Source organism: Electrophorus electricus, chromosome 6 (genome assembly GCF_041902795.1).
Source record: "Electrophorus electricus isolate QZ-2024a chromosome 6, ASM4190279v1, whole genome shotgun sequence".
NCBI lineage: Eukaryota > Metazoa > Chordata > Actinopteri > Gymnotiformes > Gymnotidae > Electrophorus > Electrophorus electricus.
Window position 1 is genome coordinate 36286179 of NC_137502.1, and position 23377 is coordinate 36309555.

General features: G+C 46.6%; 3 protein-coding genes across 17 annotated transcripts in view; all 3 read right to left on the minus strand.

Annotated features, from left to right (window-relative positions):
• Nucleotides 1-811: 811 nt before the first annotated feature.
• On the minus strand, nt 812-7935 carry LOC113591705 (casein kinase I-like). Of its 4 annotated transcripts, none has more exons than XM_027032316.3 (11): nt 7761-7935; nt 6069-6148; nt 5824-5934; nt 5272-5420; nt 4901-5129; nt 4601-4771; nt 4315-4463; nt 3899-4100; nt 3375-3463; nt 3071-3125; nt 812-2751 (listed from the first exon to the last, which is right to left on the minus strand). In XM_027032316.3, the coding sequence occupies exons 2-10, from the start codon at nt 6142-6144 to the stop codon at nt 3093-3095; spliced, it is 1209 nt and encodes a 402-aa protein (XP_026888117.2). In that variant the 5' UTR covers nt 6145-6148; nt 7761-7935; the 3' UTR covers nt 812-2751; nt 3071-3092. The 4 variants fall into 4 exon arrangements, with proteins under 4 accessions (XP_026888117.2, XP_026888116.2, XP_081572868.1 ...); XM_027032315.3 differs by having other exon boundaries at nt 3071-3128; XM_081716742.1 differs by having other exon boundaries at nt 3911-4100; nt 7761-7934.
• A 747-nt stretch (nt 7936-8682) lies between these two features.
• On the minus strand, nt 8683-20974 carry LOC113591704 (trinucleotide repeat-containing gene 6B protein-like). 5 transcript variants are annotated; one of them, XM_081716719.1, is made up of 21 exons: nt 20837-20974; nt 18157-18244; nt 18044-18065; nt 17558-17824; nt 15318-17345; nt 14860-15003; nt 14464-14621; nt 14291-14365; nt 14051-14203; nt 13707-13841; nt 13479-13601; nt 13219-13323; nt 12959-13139; nt 12546-12698; nt 12250-12417; nt 11940-12068; nt 11563-11652; nt 11258-11476; nt 10992-11059; nt 10621-10760; nt 8683-10530 (listed from the first exon to the last, which is right to left on the minus strand). In XM_081716719.1, exons 2-21 carry the CDS (start codon nt 18211-18213, stop codon nt 10056-10058), a joined length of 4890 nt encoding a protein of 1629 aa, XP_081572845.1. In that variant the 5' UTR covers nt 18214-18244; nt 20837-20974; the 3' UTR covers nt 8683-10055. The 5 variants fall into 5 exon arrangements, with proteins under 5 accessions (XP_081572845.1, XP_026888113.2, XP_081572843.1 ...); XM_027032312.3 differs by lacking the exon at nt 20837-20974 and adding an exon at nt 19677-19994; XM_081716717.1 differs by lacking the exon at nt 20837-20974 and adding an exon at nt 19875-19974.
• Nucleotides 20125-23377, minus strand: part of zmp:0000000896 (caspase recruitment domain-containing protein 11) — a 16152-nt gene continuing 12899 nt past the window's right edge. For all 8 annotated transcript variants that reach the window (XM_081716726.1, XM_081716727.1, XM_081716728.1 and 5 more), the window contains 5 exons: nt 22343-22445; nt 21954-22112; nt 21510-21622; nt 21219-21334; nt 20125-21116 (listed from right to left, as the gene is read on the minus strand). In XM_081716726.1, coding sequence (XP_081572852.1) covers nt 20912-21116; nt 21219-21334; nt 21510-21622; nt 21954-22112; nt 22343-22445 — 696 coding nt within the window. In that variant the 3' untranslated portion in view covers nt 20125-20911. The remainder of the gene's footprint in view (nt 21117-21218; nt 21335-21509; nt 21623-21953; nt 22113-22342; nt 22446-23377) is intronic.

A 23377-nucleotide genomic window follows, 5' to 3' on the forward strand; every position in this document is an offset into this window, starting at 1 on the left:
ATATATAAACTGGCTATCCTGCTACTAATTCAGAAATACTTTGCTTACACAGCTGAAGGTCTCTGTGTGTTTAATACAATTTTGAATCTCTCTCACACACATTTTATATAAACACACACACACACACGCACACGTCTGCGTGCGTGTATGGGCATTATTTTTATAATGAAATTCAAATATTGTTCAGAAAGGTTGCAACTTCTTGCAACCAACTATTGTGCTGGCCTTTCCATGGTAAGAAGCCTACTGTCTCAGCCTCATGATCCGATTGGCTGGAGGTATGTTCTGGATCACTCTTTTAGGATGAACCTGAGCAGCTGGCTGTAGAACAGACTACTGCATGACACTACACAGTGCAGCAGTATCCCTTCTGGTTCAGGGTGCCAGCCACAAAGGTTGACTCTGGGCAGGAGACCCAGACCTGCATCATGACGGTTGGTGTCACACTCCGAGGAACCATTCTTTCACCCATTCAACAGCATACAAAAAAAATTCCTGCATTGATAACCAAATATTTAAAGTTTGGATTGATCTGTCCATAAAACCTTCTTCCATCCTTCAGTTGGCTCAAAGTCTCCTCACGCTCGTAATGCAGACTTGCTTAGTTGGCTCAGAGTGAAGATGTGCTTGAAGATTCTGTGAGGCATCCATCATTCAAGCTGTCTGTGCTCGTCTTCTGCCCCATGTAGCTTGTGTGTATTACATTATGTAGTGCTCAGATCCTCCTAGATTTATTACAAAATAAACATCTTTAAAATACACAGGAAAATGTCAAATTGTGGACTGTAAAATAATCTATGATGCAGAACAATTTGCAGAAGGAAGTTTTATTTTTTATAACTTCATAAAATAGACAAATACTGTTGTAAATAAAGGGAGTGTGTTAAAGAACTGTACAAGATCTAAGAACACAATACAATATCCAGACCCTAAGCCCCAACCACCTCATACACGCCTGCTGTCTCACTCACACACACGCATGAAACTGGATTCTGTGACATCACTTCATAAGAATAAATGTGTGTGATTCAATGACATCATTAAACATTAAGAGAAGGTGGAGCTGAAATGCAGCTGCAGTCTAGGAGGGACTGAGAGTGAGGAGAGACAGTTGGGATGGAGGGGGAGGAGGAATGTAGGTAGAGTTGGTCAGATGAAAAAAGGGGCGGGTCAGAGAGAGGACGGGTGGAGAAAGAGAGCTGGGGATCAGCACACACTCATGAATCAGTTGTATGTATAGGACACAAAGTTACACTAAGACTATCAGAAAAACAGAATGCACTCCCTCCCTCACACACACCCCGCTACACATTTCGTACACATCTTTCATCACACACCTATATAGATTCATTCTTACAACCCAACCGCAAGTACCCTTCCTTTAGCATCTGTATTATCTTTTAAAAATCCTGACATACTCTGTTTAGCATCTTTTCAACATTACACATTGAACAACAAACATTTGGGTTTTACACAGAAATAAAAATTATTTACAATGATGTAAAAAAACAAAAACAAAACCCCACAAAGAAATAAACAGAAAAAACCTGAATCCCCTGCTAAACAGTCCCACCCCTTCCCACCAGATATCCAATTAAAATGTTTCAAATACAAAAACTAACATTCTAAAAGCTGTTGTGAGAGCTGGCTGGTGTTATTTATATGCTCCATTATAGAGATGGTATTAATTAAATGATCTGCTATAGAGATGGTGGTTATAGATGATTGGTGCCATTCACGCAGTCCAGCTACACCTGGAAAGGTTAGAGCACTGAGCACAAGCTCATCATGTGACCAGGAGAATGCAATTCTATATGCTCACTGTGATGTCATCATGCTGTCATGTAGCACTTTGGAAGGTAATCACTGATAAAGACCTTCCCACACCATAACAATCACAAAATGCAGTTTTGAAAATCTGTAGGAATCGAACTGATGAAGGAGACTCTCACTACTGTTTTGCAATGTCCCGGTTTCAGCTTCCTCCACACCCCATCCAGCACTAATGCTTCACACTTCCATTAAGACATGAATGTGAGATTGGTCATTGTCCTCCTCCTCCAACAGGAGAAACCCCTCCTCCACCTCGCCACTCCTGCACTTTCCATTCGTTCAGCTCATCTCTCCAGGCTCCAGGTCCATCTGTGCTCCTGTTTCTCCCCCACCTCCCACTTCCCTTTGTGGGAAGTCCTGGAAACTGCCACGCCCCCCAGGACTCCACCCCTCCGAGCTCACCTTCACACTCGCTGTTTACTCTCACAGTCCGTCCGCACACACGTACGTATGTACGTACACACACACACACACACACACACACTAAACTTGAGGGTCTAAAAGTCATTCACAATAGCAGAACCACCTTTAAAGCCCGTACCCTTACATGCAAGACTCCAACTAGACACAACCTTCAGCTTGGCCGACCAGCCTCAGATCTCTGGTGTGAACCCCGGTGCTCAGTGCCTGAAAAGTGGCCTTCATAACACAAGTGGACTAGTACTGAGGGATGATGGGTAAACAATGTGACGTGTGTGGGCAGAATCAGGACTGAAACATGGAGTGCTGAGCTCTCAATGCAGCGTTAAGGGGACAGCCACACTGTTGAGCTCCTGCTTACCCTCCCTCCTGTCTAACCCCCTTCCTTTGGCCTCATCTTCCATGCTCAATCTCACTGTTTCATTGGCAACATCTTCATAAACACAGAAAAACAAAATCTCTGAGAATATCTGGAGAGGGAGAGTGAGTCTTGCAGCCCTGCAGAAGCAGAACACACACAAAAGTGAGAAGGCAATAATACAAAATCATTGTGTGTATTCAGAGCAGAGGCTTTAATATGTGGGGGGTGTGTGCAAATTGGTTTAATAAGATGCCTGTTCAGAACTAGACACACCAGCTGCTGTTTAATTCAGCGCATGTAGCAGTACTATCATATGTGACCATTTGATGTCAGAATATTTTGGTGTGTGTGAGTGTGTGTTATAATGCTCCCTACCTGTTTGTGTGTGTAGTAACGTTCCCTACCCATTGGGGGGGGGGGGTATATAATAATGCTCCCTGTAATAATGATCTCTACCTGTTGATGTGTGTGAGGTGGCTCACTTTCCAAGGTGCTCATATGGCACGCTGACCTGCTGAGAGAGAGGAGATGAATGAACAGAGAGAGAGAGTGAGAGACGGGAGGAGATGAATGAGATAAGAAGTAAATGTCTGAAGGGAAGAACCCCTGCCATGAGACAGAGGTGTATGTACACCCACACGCCAACGCATCAGGTACACAGTGTGTGCGCGTGTACCCATGATGATGCTGCGATGGTGTGTGCGCGTGTACCCGTGATAATGCTGCGATGGTGTGTGCACGTGTGTGTGTGTGTGTGTACCTGTGATGATGCGTTAGCTCCCCGGTGCAGCCGCATGCTCACTTTCCTGTCCCGCTCTGCTCGTGAGGTCACCCGTGGCGATGTGTTTCCTAGCAACACAAACAAGGACCAATACTTTACATCAGCCAGTGGAATCCACTATATGCACATGCAACGCACACACATGTGCACACACACACGCGTGCACACACCAACGCAGCATCATCTTGGGTACACACGCACACAGTTACTGGACTAAAATAAAAATTGTACTGCTAATTTAACCAAATATCCCATATACCAACAGTAAAGCCATAAGTCCAACCTTAACCCAGACGTGTGTGTAGACATGTGTACATAAGCCCCAGTGTGTCCGTGCATGTGTGTGTGGGCGCGCATTTATGTGCCTTTGTGTGTGTGTATCTACGCCCCAGTGTATTGATGGAGATGGAGCAGGTGGTGACATTTAAGAGATTGGAGATTGAGCCAAACATTTTTCTTAGACTTTTAGGGGGGAAAAAAAGAAAACAGACCCAGACACACACCCCAATTCATACCGGACTGCTGTAAGCGGGAGGGGTTGGCAGTGGGCTGTTCTGGGCCGTTTCTGACTCGGTTTGGAGCGGAATGGTTTTGCACAGGGGCATGACCTCGTGCTGCTGACCCCCGTGGCCCTCCAACAATCCGCTCTTCCCTCTCCTCTGCCCTCCGTTCCTGATCCCCCTCCTCTGCTGTCCGACCCGCTCCCTGACAGCGAGAGCACAAGAGAGAGAGAGAATGAATCAGAGGAAAAAGTGTAAGAGAACAAATGGAGACAGACAGATAAATAACAGCCAGATAGTGGTAACTGTAGTCTTGTAGGGTCACGGCACCACAAGGCCCTTCAGCACCAGAGCGGTCCGCACCGCCCTGGACTACACGCACTTTACTCAGAGAGAAATCAAAACAATGTGGGACTCACGAATTTGAGCATGTTCCAGTCGAAGACATAGTCGTAGGAGAAGCCCTGCCTGTGGAAGAGGTTCCTGAAGAGCTGCCGCAGGTATGAGTAATCAGGCTTATCATCGAATCGCAATGAGCGGCAGAAATTCAGATATGTCGAGAATTCGGCTGATGAGAAAAACAGCAGAAATCAGGCAAACAAACTTAGCAAGGCCACCAGAACGACGACTCAACAGGAACGCTACCCAACTCAGCAGGTTCTACAACATCACTGCTGGAACTTCCCCCTCCCTGCCCCAACTTACAAGGGTAGCCCTTACAGAGCACCTCGATGGGCGTGGACATCTTCTTCTCACTGATGCGCTCGTATTTCTGCCTCTTGGTGGCAGCCTTGAGGCCCTGCCACGGCAGGGATCCCAGATTAAAATACATCAGCACATAGCCCAGAGACTCCAGATCATCACGCCGAGACTGCTCTACACACACACACACACACACACACACACACACACAATACATCATCTCACACCTTAATTGTGTGTGTTTATCTATACCCAGGTGTGTATCTAAGATATGCCCAGGTGTGTATTTGTGTGTGTGTGTACCTATGCCCAGGTGTGTGTTTATTGAGGCATAGCGAGCGGTGCCAGTCAGGTTCTTGTTCTCGCGGTAGGGAATGTGCTGGTGTGTGCGCGCGTCTCTGTATTTTTTGGCCAGGCCGAAGTCGATGATGTAGACCAGGTTGCCCTTCTTCCCCAGACCCATCAGGAAGTTGTCAGGCTTCACATCACGGTGGATGAAGTTCTTCGAGTGGATGTACTCGATGCGACTGATCTGGGGATAGAGGAACCGTTCATCAGGCTCTCTGGGGATCTGCTCCCCACTGGACAGAAGAGCATGTAGATAAAGAGATGGAGCATCACACACTGTTACAGAGACACGTGTGTGTGTGTGTGTGTGTGTGTGTGAAAGATACCATCTGGTCAGCCAGCAGCAGGACTGTCTTCAGGCTGAATTTCCTGGAGCAGAAGTTGAAGAGATCCTCCAGACTGGGGCCTAGCAACTCCATCACCATCACGTTATAGTCGCCTTCTGCCCCACACCACTTTATAGAGGGAATTCCCACTGACAGGACACACACACACACACACACACACACACACTCTAAATTCTACCTCTGCTCTTTTAGATCTCCTCTGATTAGAATCAGAGATAGAATTAGAATCTAAGCAGGACACAGACTCTCATACCACTCTAGAGAGGTTATAAATACCTCTTACCACAATACCACTCTATAGAGGTTATAATACCTCTCTAGTTAATAACTGGGGGTCCCCTATGTCAAACTGACACACAATGGGGTGGTGCCTTGACAATGCTGAACTGTAGTTACCCTTCCTGCTGCAGAATATAAATGCAGAGGACAGAAAATGCTGTATGGGTTAAAGTATACGCATGACTCCCTCCCAGGCTTTATCTCTCCTCCCCCTGTCTTTCCCTCCCTTTCTGTCCACCCCCCCCTCTATACCTCCTCCCTGCATCATCTTGTAGAACTTGCTCTCGATGTGGAGCTGGGGGTGTTTGGTTTTCACACACTCCAGCTTGATGGCCACCTCCTCCCCTGTGGCAATGTTGGCACCTAAGAGACAGCAAAGTTAGAAACAGCCGCATCACCAACCCACCAACACAGACAGACACAAGCATGCATGTCAATTCAAATAAAAGCACCATATGTCTGATTACAAGCACATGCTGAAGGGAGACAGGACTCACCAAGGTAGATATCCCCGAAAGAGCCGCTGCCGATCTTACGGCCAAGCCGGTACTTACTCCCCACTCTCAGATCCATGCTCCTGCAATACACACACCCCATGTGAGTGTGCCCATGAAAAACATGCAAAAAAATACACAGACACTCTTGAATCAAGAGTTCTGAAGTCAGGCCAGTTCATTAACAGACTTGCAGTATTATTGGTTAATGAACTGATTCAGATGAACTGTTACTAAACTACAGTTCGGACTCAGACCACAATACTGCTTACTGAACTGACTCAGGCAATGACTCCAGTTACTGAACTGAATCAGCTGATGGTTGGAATGTAACATCAGCTGTTCATCACACACTATGCATGTAACCACAGACCAACACACCCCAGGCTGCCAGGCTGGGTGTGTGTATGTGTGGTGTGTATGTACGTGTGTTGGAAAACTACTGAAAATGGTGATAGTACTGTTGTTTCTGACCCAGCAGGCATGTGAGTGTGCTGGAGAGATTTTCCCATTGAAATCAGACTGGACACCCAGGACACCTCCCCCAGAGCTGGACAGGGCAGACAGGAGACACTAATACTGCAGTACCACTCCCATAACCCCACTACTGCCCTCCTGCAAACCTGCAGTTTCCATCCGTGAGGGTGCATTTGTGTGTTCAACAGTGGATGTTTGCGAATGAACTGCTGTGGTGTGTAGAGCCAGAGTGTCCTCACTCTGACCTCGCCCCGCGCAGATCTGTGTGCCAAAGTTCCAACAGAACCTCTCCCTTCCGCCAGCTCTCACCACAGCGTGACTGTAAACTACCTCATGCTACCTGAACTGCGGGTTTCATCATATGCAAAAATAACAACAGAAATGCAAGAATGCTTGAGCAGAGACAAGATTTAGGCCAATTTAATTTACTATGCTGTTTTCACAGGACACTGTATTCTTAATGATCCCATACTCTCTCTGTCTCTGGAAACTTGTAGTGGAAGGCCCTGATCCTTCTATATCTGTGAGAGGTCCCCACTGAAGACCAGCATTAAACAGCTTCCTTCAGGCTTGAACAGCAGCTAGTTAGCGGCTATATAGCCAACTACAGTGCAGCTTTTGAGTGACAGCAGCAGTTACGGACAGTTATTGCATTCTGGTACAGAAAACAAAGGATTTCAAATGTTCGTATGTCTATAAATTGTAATTTAGCTAGCTAAAGGCAGCTATCTTCGTACCTCGAAGAGAAAATTGGTTTAGCTAACTAAAGTTACAACCAACCCAAGCTCACAGAGGGAAGGTGATGGTGTATATGGAGAGATGATGGTTAAATGTAAACGGTACGCACCACAAACAGTAGCGAGGTTGGACAGTCCGATAACACCGCTAAAACACCAGCTAGTCATAATAGCAGCTAGCTAGTTAGCAATATAGGTTAGCTAACAGTAACTAGTGCGTTGTTCTGCTAAACCCTTGAATCTGGCATAAAGAAACCATGTTACTGGTTACAACACTTTGTTGTACGGAACCGTTCCGTTCCGCAGTCAAATATACGTGTTTATTTCACAACATGACGTTAGCGAGCTAGCTACCATTACTCCTGTTTAGTCGATAGTAATCTAGGCTTCCCCTCCACTACACACAAGTACTCCTGCTCGGCCGAGACAAGCGCCGAAACCTTTCCCCCTGGTTCTGTCGATCCCCTGGTACCGTATTTACCCGATACTTGGCTTATCCGAGGGTTGGTTCGATGGTGTTGCTGATCCGGTGGTGGTCAGGCCAACTGAGCCCAACGGAGCGGAGGATGGGAGCGGATTCTGACGGTCATCCCCCCCCTGTATTTTTCCCGTGTCGGCTCAGCGGTGCTCCTTGTTGATAGTGCAGCTCAGCCGCGTCTCACCGTGTACCTCCTCCCCAACGCACGCGCATTTTATATATATATATATATATATATATATATATATATATATATATATATATATATATATATATATATATATATATATATATAATATATAAAAATTATATATATATATATATATATATATAATATATAAAAATTATATATATATATATATAAAAATATATATATATAAAAATATAAAATATATATATATATATAAAAATATAAAATATATATATATATATAAAATATATAAATATATATATAAAATATATAAAATATATATATATATAAAAATATAAAATATATATATATATAAAAATATAAAACTATATATATATATATATATATAAAACTATATATATATATATATATATATATATATATATATATATATAAAACTATATATATATATATATATATATATATATAAAACTATATATATATATATATATATATATATATATATTAAACACACACACACATCCTGTTTTTCTGGAAGCCTGTGTGATTTTGCAAAGTGCTTCTGCTTTGAAATTGATCCAGGCCCTTCCTAAAACCTCATCTTAAACAAGTAATTAGTTCTCATCTGTCAAAGTGTACTAGAAGCTAATAAATAATTAGATGTTTGTTAGACTAATTGGACCTAGCTCTTGTTATTCTAAGATATTGTGCACACGTGTGCTGCTTGAGAGTGTGAATATTCCCTTTATAGTCCCCATTTCATTAATCCACATGTCCAAGCCAAACTTCATCTTTATTATATAGCTCTTTCTTTGTCCACATTCACTTAAATAACTTTGTCCTCTGTAAAATCTCCAAAAGGAAACACTGAAAAGGAGTGTTACAAGTCTGTCTTAAATTAAAACAAAGCCAAAACAAAAACAAACAAAACAACACAAACATTAAACATAGAATATCTCTTTTAGCAGTGTGTGTAAACCTCCTGACTGCTGGGGACCGATACATCAGCTTTGGCATGTTCCTCAGAGAGATGCCTTCACACGTCTGTGTCTTAAAAATGCTTTTAGAATCATTATTGCAATTCAGCCAATAAAAAAGGCTACATGAGAGTATACTTTAAAAAACGCACACACACATTCACACACATACAGAAACCCGCTAATGCCAGAGAACCAGCACACTGTGGAGTACATATTAAACAATGTACGCCCCTTTAAAGCAACCACGCATACATAGAGCAAAACTAGTAAAGTGCACACACAGGAGACTCAACTTCAGTCCTCAGCACTCACACATTTACATTCTCTCTGTGTCTCAAGAGACTGTATACATGTCTCACACACACAGCCTATAGTGGAGACTGTGAACATGTCTCTCTCTCTTTCTCACACACACACACACACACACACACACACACTCATTTGTACACACACATACAGCTCATAGTGGAGGTGACAGAGGCAGCCTGAGGCAGAAGCAGGGCAGACAGTGGAAGGTCTCTGAAACTCAGCTGCTTCCAGTCACACACACACAAAAACAATCAGAAAACAGCCAGGCTTCAGGAGATGTGCTTGCATCTGTGTGTCTGCGTATGTAGGAGTATCCTTAAGGGTTCGATACAGATTGCCCTTTTTCACATATCATGCAAAAGAAATCATGACGCAGGCATCACTGTCACAACACTATTGGTCCCCACCCTTGAAGGGGGTGGAGTCTGTGGAGAAACAAGTAAACAGACAAAATGAAGTTGAGCCCAGTAGGGTCTGATTAACAGCAGTCACATGTAGCAGTGTGAAAAGAGGCCCTTGTACATCAAACGGTCCCTGCCTTCAGACCCACTATAGCTTAAATCTGGCTAGTAGAATGTGTGTAAGCAGTTCTCTAGTGCTGCAATGTGTGTGCACGTGCGCATGTGGGTAGGAGGGAATAAACAGGCGAATTTGATTCATTGTGTGCATATGCATGTCACCAAGTCCAGTGTTCACATCTGACTACAAGTTAATTTTTTGCGTGTGTCTGCCTGTCTGTTCTGAAAGAACACATTGAGCATTTTCAGTTGTATAAATGTTAAGACCATGATCTTTTGTGTGTGTGTTGAGTCCATGTGCCAGTGTTTTAAAGTCAATCCTCACAACATTCTGTGTCACTCACAAAGTGTCAGCCCCACCCCCCAACAGGTCACCAGGAAACAAACCAGCAGGGTTGTCCTCCATCTGAGGAGCACCCCATAAGCTGCTACCATGGTAGCCAGAGGCCACACCCCCCCACACTCCACCTCCTTGCACGTCTGCCCCGCTGTTGCTCCACTGGCTGAGTAGCGTGAGTCCGGGTCCTTCCATTGCGGGGCTGCCCGTCAAACTGCCTGAAATGTCCAAGCCCTGCCAGGAAGCAGCAGAGGAACCCAGGACAGCATCTCCTCCTCCTCCTCCTCCTCCTCCGTCTCCCACTCCTCCCCCTCCACTCCGATCCCTCTCTCTCTCACCCTCTCGTCCAGCAGGGTCAGGGACAGACGACCCCTCAGGCAATCCTGCAACCCCAGAGCTCTGGGAATGTGTGAAGTAACGTGCAACCTCTTCCTCACTCACAAACTCAGCAAGGATAGTAGTGTTCCCCAGAACACACCTGCGAGAGAAAATCAGTTACCAAAAACTTGAGCTGATTAAATGTGTGCGCATAGTTAGACAGTCGAAGGTGAAAGGTGAGTAAGCATACATATGTAGTGCAGTCTGGGCCTTGGCTGCCTCATGTGGGCTGCAGTAGCGAATTAGAGCGCTGCCCTGGGTCAGGCCCAGGTGAAAGGTCATCAAAGGGCCGTGTTGAAGGCAAATCGTCCTCAGAGTGGAGCCGTCGATCTACACACAGGGCACATGGAAGGCAGTGAGAAAGAGAAAGAATTCACTTAAAAAAAAACAAAAAACAAACAAACAAAAAAAAACTCTGTTAGAGAGACTTGCTTTCTACAAATTGATCCACTTGACCTTCAATAGCATTTTTTGCACTTAAGGTAACTGAAATCTTAACCAACTGAACTCACATCTATCACCACCCACACCCACCCCTACCACACCACCTCCTCTTTGCACCTGGGGTGTTAGGTTGCGCAGTAGTAACCAGGAGCTTCCAGCAGATGATCCACCACTCCAAGTAGCCTCTGAATTATTTTTAAAAATTCACACACACACACACACACACACACACACACACACACACACACACACACACACACACACACACACACACACACACACTTATAAAGCATTAACCATTAAGTAACCACTGCAATTCCCTTTAACTCACTGCATTAACCAACCACTGCAATTCCCTTTACCTGACTGATTTTCTCACTCACCTGTACCAAATGGGGCACTGTCCTGGCTTCTAGCCCCTGGGCTCCAACCCCTAGGCATGCGAGGGCCCACCCCTGACCACAGAGATGAGGATGACTGCTTCTGATTGGTCAGTCCTGGAGGGGGACGTGGCAGGTGAGAGCTGTTTCGATTGGTCCTCCATGACTTGTTGTGTCCGATTGGCTCAGGAGGCCAGCTAGACTTGAACTCAGAGAACTTCGCTATGGGGATCAGAATAGTCGCGTTTTAGTTCAGGCAGTGAGAAGAATGCAAAGTGTTGCCATAACTACCAGATGGAGAAAGTTACCCGAGTTGTGTGTGGATAGGGAGTTGTCTGAGGCACTGTAGGGCCAGGCACCAGGTGAAGGCAGTAAGGTGTTCAGGGAGGGGTTTGACTCTAAGAGAGAGGGAGAGACTAGGCACCTTCAGTACTTTGGTATTCAATATACTGGCATCTGGTTGATTGTGTAGCAAACTGTGGTAGCTAAGTATTTTATCAGTCACAAAGAAGGAATAAAACATTAAAGGATGTACTTAACTCTGCTCTCTCCAAATGATGTCAGTTTAATTTGATTAACTCAGCAAGAAGGGATCAGCACCTGGTTTAGTTTGCCGATTTCTAAATGAGGTATACTAGGTATGATCCCCCCTAAAACACTGAACTGCTAGGAAGAAGCTGGGTACCTGTGTTGTCTTGTAGGAGCTGGTGGTCAGTATCACTGAGAATGGGCGAACCCACCATTCCACTGGGGGTCATGTAAGGGTCAGGGTCAGGGCTCTGAACTCCTTTCCATGGAACACCTGGCTGGAACTCTGTCACACACACCAACAAAACTTAGAACTGGAGTGTAAAGAAACAAACTCCACCCCAACACCCCTAAACACCGTACACTTGCAAAATGTGCACCTACATAAACCAAATCACAAGGGTAAGAACCTCAGAAACCTCACATTCTCACACTGCCAGTTTACTGTGTGAGAGAGAGAGACCGACCTGGTGGCCAAGTGGGGGTGCTAGGGGTGGAACCTAGTTTTGCCCCAGCAGTTCTATGCCAAGTGTCAGTCAGGCTCTGAGAAGCCACGCCCAGATTCTCCGCCGCCAACAGATCATACTGGGAATATGGGGAGTCAGGCCTCAGCTTCACCTGACCAGGCAAGAGACCTGCACACATGCAGACAAACAGAGTTTCACATAATTGTGCAGTACACAGGCAAGGAAAGACCTGTAAATGAGTGTGAGTGTGTGCACGCGTGTATGAGAAAGAGAGACCTGTAACATCAAGGCCTTACCGTTCTTGTGCAGTAAGGGATCTGTGGGGGAGGGGGCAAGGGGATGCCCCACTTCCATCATCCATTTAAAACGAGACTGTGACCCACCAGCTTCCTTCAGCCCGCCCACGGATCCACCCACCAGTGACTCCAGTTCCGCCCCTGAGCCAAAGCCTAACAGCACAGAGAGGGGTCCAACCTTCAGCACCTGCCTCTACCAGACTATGGGGACCTGGAATTTCACTCCCACATTTCCTGTACTGTTCTGTTCTGAAGGAAATCATCATTCGGCTCCTGATTTATGGGTGATATGCAACGCAGAAGACCAGCAATGAAGAGAATGCCTAGATGAGCCGCCCCCCATCTACCCTTATAACCTTTATTACCATTAGCACTGTGTGCCTGTGTAACAACGCAGTGTGTCTGAGACTCACTGGAGAATGCTGGTGGAGTTTTGGGGTGCAGGTCGGCCACAGAGCCTCCTAGAGCTGGGTGGAGGAGGCCTCCGTCAGACTGTTTGGAGGCTGCTCCTCCGAGGTGAGATGGGGAGAGCTTGGGACCTCCTACACCCTGCTGAGGTCTTTGCTGCTGCAGGATAGCCATGATCCGAGCCAACTAGAGCGAGAGAGAAAATACAGTGGCCGCTGCACATACAGTTAAAAAACCCAGTAGTGGCCAGTGGGTGGCACCATACCTGCTGTGGATCATGCTGCGGACGTAGAGGAGGAGGGAACTTCCTCTGCGACAGGAAATGCTGCTGTTGTTGTTGTTGCTGCTGCTGCAAGAGGAGTTGACATGCCTGAGAGAGAGGGGGGGGGGAAGAGAGAGAGAGAGAGGGGGGCAGCGAATGAGACTGCTCCATGGAGAGTGTGTTTGTTGTGTGAGTGATGGTGAGAGCAGATTGGGGGTGTGTGTGTGTGTGTGTGTGGTGCAAGCGACAGTAGCTATACTCACCAGCTGGAACTGCTGCATCTGGGGGTGAATGCCACTGAGCATGGCTATGTGCTGAGGGGAGAGCTGCGGTGGGAACATGCCTCCACTGGGGGGCGCCATCGGTTTCAGCATAGATCCTGAAACCTACAACACCGCCATCCAAGAGGGGAGACATGCCACCTTGTGTACACATTCATACAGCCTCAAATAAACAACAGAAACTTTTCACTTTTAGGAGCATACAATCACCTGAGGTGGGAGGAACTGATGAGGCACTTGTGCTCGGATCCCAGGGGAAGGATTTACGGAGTGCACACCAGGCTGTTGCATTCCTCTTAACTGAGCAAGTCCACCACCAGCACCAAACATACCATGACTGCCCATCTGTAAAACAACAGAGAAGCCTCAGAAAAAACACAGTGGAAACAAGTATATTAAAAGGTGTTACACCACTAACCCAAGGCGAGCAAAGGCCCCGACATGTGCTAATAAGCTAAAAGTTCTAGCACACGCTGATCAGACATAAGTGATGAGTAATGCCGTTTATAGTAGCTGTGTGCCAGACAAGGATCTGGTGAGGTGGATTTCAGTACCTTGTCAAAGTAAGGTCCTGCCTCACCAGGGCCTGTGTCCTTAGAGCTCTGAGAGCGGAAGGAGACCCCTCCTCTTCCCCCCTTCCTTGAATCTCCATTAAAGTCGTTCGTCCCTCTGCGTGGTCTGTCTGAGGAAGTGCCAGCCTCTTCATCCTGATCCGGACCGTATGAAAAATGAGCTCAGACTCGTGTTCAGGGTTTAGGCTAATTAGCCCAGGGGTCACCAGTCTTTTCTCTTACCGTAATCCCCATGTTGGAAAATTGCCGAGACACAGGTCCTGTCCAGGAATCCCCACCATTCCCTTTCAGTGCACCCTGTGAAAAAAATGGAAGTATGAGTGTTACTCTGCTGCAGACAGGTCACAGAACACAACAGCCTGACGTCTGCTCACGAGGGATGCGTCCATTCCTACCTTTCCAGCGGTTCTCTTGCCCCCCTGGCCCTGGCCCCAGCCCCCCGAGCTGCCCCCTCTGCCACCCCACATGCTCAGGCCGCTGTCCTCATCCTCCCAGCTGGCGTGGCGAGAGGAGCTGCCATCATCACCCCAGCCTTCCTGCATAGACTTGGAACCTGCGAATGAAACACATACCGCAGTTACAGCCACGCAGACCTACCACACACGCAGACCCAACACAACCCATCACAGATACACTGTAATTTAGTTAACAAAGGAACCCAGTAGTTTATGGTGGATTCTGCAGCATTAACTCCCTAGATCAGGTTAGCTAGGTCAGGGTTGGAGCTAAACTCTGCAGGGTGGTAAATCTCCAAGAGTGGGACTGAAGTTCCAGGAGCAGATGCCACTTACCAGACTTGGCTTGGTTGGTGTGGGAGCTGCCCCATCCGGATGTCTTCCCAGAATCCTCTGGGTCCCTCCAGGCCTTCCCCCATGCTGCTGTTCCATTGTCTACAGGTTGTTCTGACAGGCCACCTGCCCGCTCCCACGCTGGGGCTAGTACAAACACAAATAACAGTGCTGTGACATAGGGCAAGAATCATAACATTGGCATCATGAGATATATATTCTATAAATACCTCTGACAATTTTTATTCTGCGTTTTAGAAGATATTTATCACAAACTCTTTATTGCTGTATATATGATTTCCCACTCCTCAAAAATTGACGGATTGATTATATTGATTTAATCTAGGTTATGGTTCTAATAACCACCATCAATACTGCGTTAATGTACATATTAAAACGTACATTCAAATGATCTTTCCTTCATCAATTATATTCTAAACCAGCTTCATTTCCCAGCTCACCTGTGGTTTTGTCTCTGCTGGGGGGTAAGGGGGTCGGCCGGGTCTGCTGCGGTGGAGCAGGTGGGGGCCTCTGGTGTGTGACGCTCTTCTCCCACATGTTGACGGTCTTGCTGTCGTAGTGTGAGGGGTCTCCCCAGGCCGCTGTGCCATCGTCGATCTCCAACCTCCTGCTGATGGACTGGGGCGAGGGCTCCTCCCAACCACTGGGCTCCATGGCAGGGGACACACGCGGGATGGGGCCAGACGTCCACCCTGAACTCTGGCTGGGAGGCACCGGGCCTGCAGGACGAGCTCTGCCATCCGGCTGGCCTCGTGGCGGACCCGACTGGGACTGTGTCTGCTGCTGATTTGGGCCTTTTGGTGGCGTATGATTTTTGGGTGGGGGTGCTAGGTGTGGGGCATCTGCCCAGCCCTGGTGCTGCCTCACGCCGCTGTCCGAATCTTTCCCTCCCCACCCTCTCCGCCCCTCGTCCTCGGAGCTGCCCCAGGAACCCTCGTCCTGCCCCCCCTGTCTACCTGCCCTCTCCTCCCCCCATTCAGCACCCTTCTGGCCCCAGCGTCCTCCATCATTCCTGTTCTCACCCCACCTCTGCCCCCGGTCCTCCTCTGCACTCTCTGCCCAGTTGCTGCCCCTCCCGCTGCCCTGTTCCGTCTGACTACGCCACTCCCCTTCTCTCCCATGCCATCTCTCCTCTCTCTGCTCTCCCCAGCCTCCACCCTCTCCACCCCAGCCCTGTCCTCTGGACCCCCTCACTTGGCTGCCCGCCGAAGCCCCAGGCCTTTGGGTTGTGCTGGGACCATTTGGGTCAATCTGAGAATGTTCAGTGCGACCTCCAGCTGATTCCGCTCCAACATCTGCCTCCAGGTCCCAGGCCACACCCTGCTTGATCTGGGTCTGCCCCCAACCCGTGTTGCACAGCACCCTGGGGTCCAGGTGGCTACAACCGAGCATGCTCTGTAAGGCCACTTCAGGACTGGGGTCTGGGCCTGAGGTGAGGTTTGGGGGTTGGTCATGGGAGTGAACCTCATCTTCACTGCCTCTGTGACCAACAGAGCCACTCTCCGAACCCTCCCACTCATCTGCCCCTTTCTGATTATCCAATGCTGCTGCGTTGTTCGCAAACATTCGAGGGTCCTGTAAACTACTTGCAAAGCTTTCATTCAGATGCTCACTGGCGCCTCCTGCTGGCATGTCACTGGGCCATGCTGCTGCTGCCGCTGCCACCTGCGATTTTACACCACCTCCCTGAGATATGCCACAACTGGCGCTATCGTTACCACCTCTCCAACTGCCCTGGCTGTCTACAGATGAGGCCCACACGCCTGCAACCTCCCCCGCACCTGCCCCACTATCCCACCCTTCAGTCCTTGGAGCTGGTGGGTTTGAGTCATCAGAGGCAGGAACCTCTTCTGACTTTGCACAGCCCGCATCATCAGTAACATCGGCACCTGCTTGTTTTGGTCCTGCCTCTCGCTCCGGCATGTTGTCCTCCCATCTACCTCCATCCTGAGCGCTGCCTGGACTCAAGGATGCCTCATGGGAGGCAGTGAGGGCTGACTCTGAGCTGGCCCTGTCCAGGTCAGCTGTGAGGGCTATGAGGACAGGCTCAGGGGTGGGACTCAGAGGTGCCACCTCCATCCCTTCTGAATTGAAGGGCTGATCTACCACACCTGAAGCCCTGCCCACATCAGCCTGAGAGGACAGCCCCCACACCACCTTGCCTACTGCATAATCACCAGGGGTAAAGGACCCACCCATCTCACATGGCCCCACAGCTTCTGATTTGCTGTCTTGCGTGCTCTGACTGCCATCCCAGGAGGCCACGCTGCTCTGAGCAAAGGGTTCCTCCTGTTTCCTGCCCTCTGCAATACTAGGCCACGCTTCCAGGTCAGAGCCGTCCACTACAACCTTATCCATTCCCTGAGAGTGGGGCTGCGCTCCAGAGCCAAGTGCCCATGTGGAATTTGCATAAGTCGAAGTGGCAGGGGACTGTGTGGTGAGCGGAGAGGGCAGATCTACATCTGGATCTGGGGAGAGGAATAAATGTCAGCATTGCCCTGAGAAAGATGACTGTCTACAAACAAATGTTTGCCTTTAAAAAGGGCTCTCATGAAGGCCAACTTAAGTCAAATGTCAAGCTATACTTTGTCCCATTAACTGGGCATTGGTTACCAGACTGGAAATATTTTATGAACGTGTTTGGAATAGAGACCGGCCAGTGCATTAACTATGTGCTAACCTGAAGAGTGCAGTGCGTTTGCATTCAAGGGCTCCACCATGTGGATGGGTAGTGAGGTGTCCCCGGTGGCTCCGCCCACCAGCGGTTGACCCCTCCTCAGCAGAACTTTAGGCTCCTGGTTACGGAAGCGGGGGGGCACTTCTCGGGGGACGTAGCGCGCAGACACTCCAGAGGAGGACTGTCCATTGGCCACAGTGGTCCGCTTTGCATTGTTCCCGCCCGCAGGGGGCACTGCAAGGCCCCCAGGAGCAGGGCAGGGAGTCGAGACTGGAGAGGAACCAGAGCATGGTGAAACACAGTTGAGGGGGGTGGAGGATGGGATCAACGGGGGCACAGTCGATTCTGACAGACGGTTCGGACAGCACATTGGTGAATCCACACTCACATGTCAAAATACACTACACTATATAGCCATCATAGACCAAGGAGCACATCTAAAGAAAGTTGTAGCAAAAAGCCATGAAATTAATTGCAATAAATATTTACCTTTAAATGTCTGTTCAATTTCCTGAAATAAAACAAAAGATAGCTCAAAATTAAAAACCTGCAATATATGCAACTCTGATCTGTTTGCTTTAATCGTGAACTATATTTCACACCTTGTGAGAAACCTCCTGATGACTTTGTTCTTCTCTTGTATTTTTTAGGTCTTCCATGAACCACTTTTCCCTTTCCAAATACGCCGCTCTAAAACACACAACAGTCCAGAACCATATAAGATGTGTTGAAACAAAGTTAAAACTAAAAGTATTACAAGGTTCCCACACAGTATCGGTCCTGGCACTGAACAATATTACTTAAAATGGTCAAAACAGTTTTTAAATGCCAGTGAATGAACACGGAAGAAAACACCCTGTCTTCACACTGGCGGTTAACTGTAGCATGGAAAGGTGAAGTAGAGAGTATAGCATCTAGGCTACTGAAATTCTGCAAGATAACTATTTGAAATAGTGTATGTTAGCTCATTTAAAATATATCCAAATAGTTAACACAGTGTGTGCTCATACGATAAACCCCTCAAGTAGGATGACAGATTAACTGCTCAAGTATCTGGTTAATCTGGTTAATCCAAGTGAGGAAGCCTGCAAACTGTCGCATCTAGCAAACTAAGGCACAACTAACGTTCTTAATAAAACCTTCAATATGTTACAAACACCACCATGAAGTGAAATATCTATGCCCTATACTTAACCTAATAACAGCCAGGTCAAATCGTAAAATCAACTTGGAACTGACATAGCTAACGTTAGCTAGCTAGGGACTGCTATGTAGCTAAGTGCGAGGATAACATCAAAGAAGGTAGTAGCTAGGGGGAAAATGTCATCTCCACTAAAGACCAAACTAACCAGACAGACAAACTAACGACTTTCGTGTCGTACAGCTACGCGTGTGGATTTGTTTTGTTGCAGCAACAAATATATTTGCTAGCTAGATGTGTTGCTACACTTATTAACGTTCACCATGCTACTTATCTAGCTAAATGGCTAACCTAACCTAGCTGACGTTTGCTAGCAAGCTTGCACACAAACCGAGGAAGAGATGACGCATTTAGCTAGCTAACTTAGCTTTCTAGCCATCTCGTTTATCGAGGTTTTTCTAGGCCAACAGTTTCACTGGCTAGCTTTTGCACCAAGACCATTATTTGGTTTCCATTTTCCATATTGGCTCATGCCAAACAGTGTTAGCTAACCTACATTTGACGCCAGTGTAAACTGGTCGCCTCCGTTAATTCCAAATCAGCCAAGACAGGTTGGTACCTGTGGCTAGCCTCCCGTGCAAACCAAAACAAAACTTCAACACCACCGAGCTTCAGGGTCAGCTATCCTAACCTAGGTTAAAACCAACACAATCTAGGTTAACCTAACCTAACCTACGTTATCTAACTAACTATAATTAGACTGGGAACCAAACATAACGTTATCGAAGTAAGCTAACGCTAACTAGCTAACGAACTAAACTTAGCTCAGTAACTTGGTAAAAACTACCGCATCAAGTATGATAAGGTCTTGATATTTACGCTTATAAGACACGTTCCGTGTTTTACTAAACGCTGACCTTCTTCGTGTACTAACCAAACAGTGGGTTAGTTAGCTAGCTAACGCTAGGTAGGACGGCTTACCTTGGGAGTTACCTATGGCATATCTTAGCAACCCTGACTGTCTCACTAAAGCCAAACGGAGTCCCGTTAGATTTGGGTGCAAGACAAACGCGGCGCATCAATGTCTGAAGCAGCCAGCACATTTGAGAATACCACACAAGAAAGAAAGCACACTGCGAAAATGAGACAACGAAAGCTTTTCCGTTAAAGCCAACGAACTGTTATTCAGCTTCGGCCATTTCTCTCCGGTCTTCCTAGCCTAGCTAGCTAGCTCGGCGGTTGGCGGACGGTGCGCGCGTTTGATGCGCAGGACACGCGCCATGTCCGCGAGCGCGCCTCCCCGACACGCGCTTCGCGATAACGTCAATACAATGATGGGCGGTGGTGTTTGCGTTCTGTATCTCACGCGTGCTTATCCAATATCACCTGGGGACATGGGTTTTATACAACCATAACCTGGACTCAGAGCTGAAACTCATGTAGTTTTATTTTAAATACACCTTTTACAACGCAGTGATGTTTCACGATGCATAAAGGTCACGTTTCTTTTGCAGAGTATGCTTTCTTCAGTTTACACTTCTAGACGTTTCGACACGATACTATTCTTAGTTGGTGTAGTATTAACTATAGTTATTAACTATTAACTGTAGTTATAGCATACAATTTTAAAGGATCGTTATTGTAGGTTTAATATAGGTCATTTATGTCGTTTACTCATTTCAGCTGCTCTGCGTTCTTGAATTTTCATTTACTCTTCCCTTATCCCTTATGTATAACCTGATTCCTTTACGGATAACCTCTTATTCCCTTATGGTTAATGTGTTATGTAGCCTGCAGAAGGAGATTTGTTTGGTTCACATGCGCACGAAGCTGGTCGCTTGCGATCGTAGCCATGGAAACGTGGTCCTAACCGTCAGACGTGGTTGTACGCGCTCTCCATTTGCTTGTGATCTTTTATACTCCACCCAGTATATCACCACTCAGACAGTTTATAAAAATAACTCAGAAGCAAATGTGTCTCAAAGTAGCATGGCTCAAATCGAAAAAGTAAAATAATCCAGAATATATCACCAGTTTCTTATTTAAAAAAGCTGATATTAAATCGTATAGTTTGAGTATTATGAAATTAGAACAGTTACATACAATCCTGCTAAATACATCAAATAAACAAACACTCTCACTGTCAGTCTTCCTTCTGACAGGAAACCTATGAATTCCCTCAGATCTGCAGGTGAAAACGTCTGTGTGGCCCTGCCCTACTGCAGCCTGTCCACTTCCACCCACGCCACTGCCCTCTGCTGTCTGTAGATGGTATTGCGCACAGCCTTCAACAGCTCTTCGGTGGTGTTCCACATATTGGCCTCCAGGGTACAGTAGAGTAGAGGCAACGTCTCCAGCTGCAACTCCTCGACCTGAACCGCCTCCATCACCTCCTGTTCCCCACGACCAGACAACAACTTCCTGCAGAAAAAGAGAAATAGACAGAGATTAAAAGCCTGTAAAGCACTTTGTTTGAGTTACTCAGTTTGAGTTACTGTACTTTAACTCTAGAGTGAGACACACCGGAACTTCCTGCCCTTCTTGTCTTTTGGCTTAATGAGGATGACGATGGGATACAGTTCCTGCCTGAGGAGAGACTCAACACTGCTCACTCCTAATTCCAGCAAGCAGTGCTTGTCCTGACACATACATGGAGATGGAGACACATGGAGACACACACACAATGTTGATATCTGAGGCATGCCTACATCTGTATACATGCACGTGTGTTGTATATGAATGTTTGTGTTAGGTTGTGTGCATGTGAGTATGTTTATAAGGATGTGTGTTTGCATACATGTGTGTGGTTTGTACCTGGTTTATGACCTCCTGTATGCTCTGCACTCTGATGCCCAGTGTGGGGTCAGAGGCGGTAGAGTTCAGCAGGAAAACACCCTTATCCTCACGCTCCCCCACTGAGATCAGCTCTGCAAGTAACCACCATTTACATTTATGGCATTTAGCTAATGCTTTTATCCAAAGTGACTTACAATTATGACTGAGCACAACTTGAACAATTGAGGGTTAAGGGTCTTGCTCAGGGGCCCAACAGTGGCAACTTGGAGGGGGTAGGGTTGAACTGGCAGCCTTCCAATTACAAGTCAAGTACTTTAACCACTGACCTACAACTGCCCTCAGCACTCTGTATTTGTGTGTGTGCATATGCATGTATGTGCATATGTCTGTGTGTGAGTGATTGTTTATATGTATGTGTACATGTGCGTTTGTACCCACATGTGTGTGTGTGTGTGTGTGTACCTGGCTGGCAGGTGTTGAAGTGGAGGCCAGACTCAGCCGGCTGCAGCAGCCTCTCGATGAGACCGCGTGAGAGCAGAGAGGGAGAGAACACCACGGGCCTCCGGCTCTCAGCACGCACAGGCTGCACCAGACTGTAGGGGATCAGGTGCTCCTCATACCCTGTTCACACACACACACACACACACACACACACACACACACACACACACACACACACACACACACACACACACAAATGCTTGATTATGTGCTCATAAAAACACATACAAAGACACAAATGAAATTTTGAAGAGTATGGACAAGAAGACTAATAGTTCTCTAGGGAAAGCAGACAGTACTCTGTATAATATAAGGGGGAGGAGCCAATGAGTCTGGTGGGCGGGGCTTACGGTTACTAAGTGTGTAGAGGACAGGGTAGAAGGAGCCAGTCCTCTGGTAGTATGGAGACAGCGCCTTCACCAACCTCACACGATCAGAAGCCTTTCTACCAAACTAGCCAGAGACACAAACAACAGTCACTGCATTATGGGGGAAACACAGAAGGATGCAAACATTCTAGATGAGAAAGAAGGTGGGAAGAGAGAGAAACAGAAAGAGAGTGAGAAACCGAGAGAGAGAGACACACACACAGACAGTTTCTACCCCAGAACTCTTCATACAGAATTTCAAACACTGGAGGATGATCACTTACTGCAGGTCTTACTCAGAGAGAACAGAGAGTCTCTGTGTGTGTGTGTGTGTGTTAAAGAGAGAGAAATAACAGAGTCGAGGGAAGAGGCGAGTCATTAGTGACATGCCACATTACAGTAGCTCTGCACATTACAGTTTATGTACTATGTAGTACATATTGTATGTATGTGTATACAGTACTTGTGTACACAATACAGTATATATATATATATATATATATATATATATATATATATATATATATATATATATATATATATATATGTACACACACACACTGTACAGTGTAAAGCTAATTTAGATTCAAACTGAGAGAGACACAGAGAGAGAGAAAGAAATAGAGAAACAAAAGAGAGAAAAGAAAGATCAAGTGAACAGAGCGTGTACATTGTGCATCTGGGGACAGCTCTTGATTTTCACTGTTACTGTAAATATAGTAATAAAACATGCATGCATCTGATTTATTAACACCATTTATTAATGCTTTGGTTATATTTTTCAACAGTCTGGTATGTAAAGCAGGTTTTCCTAGATAAACATCGACAGTTGTCTTTTTCATGTATAATGGTTTAATCACTGGTCGTGTAAGCACCGATGATGATTGATGACACCACAGGACATTGTGCTGTAAGTCCCAGGGTGCTGCTTATGTCAGCCAAGCAGAACAGCTAACTGTCCTCAAACATGGCAGTTTTAGAGAGCTAAACAGCTCCATACAGACACAGAGAGAATGG

Bases quoted from the DNA above. Each gene is read 5' to 3' on its own strand.
- LOC113591704 (XM_081716719.1), bottom strand. From the start codon at position 18,213: ATGGAAGACCTAAAAAATACAAGAGAAGAACAAAGTCATCAGGAGGTT. The intron at 17,825-18,043 runs GTAAATATTTAT...GTTCCTCTCCAG, and splicing joins AATTGAACAGACATTTAAAG to TCTCGACTCCCTGCCCTGCT. The intron at 13,842-14,050 runs GTACTGAAATCC...GTTGTTTTACAG, and splicing joins CAGGACCTTACTTTGACAAG to ATGGGCAGTCATGGTATGTT.
- LOC113591705 (XM_027032315.3), bottom strand. From the start codon at position 6,144: ATGGATCTGAGAGTGGGGAGTAAGTACCGGCTTGGCCGTAAGATCGGC. The intron at 4,772-4,900 runs GTACACACACAC...GTGTGTGTGTAG, and splicing joins AAACACACACCTGGGCATAG to AGCAGTCTCGGCGTGATGAT. The intron at 4,101-4,314 runs GTGAGTCCCACA...TCTCGCTGTCAG, and splicing joins ACTGGAACATGCTCAAATTC to GGAGCGGGTCGGACAGCAGA.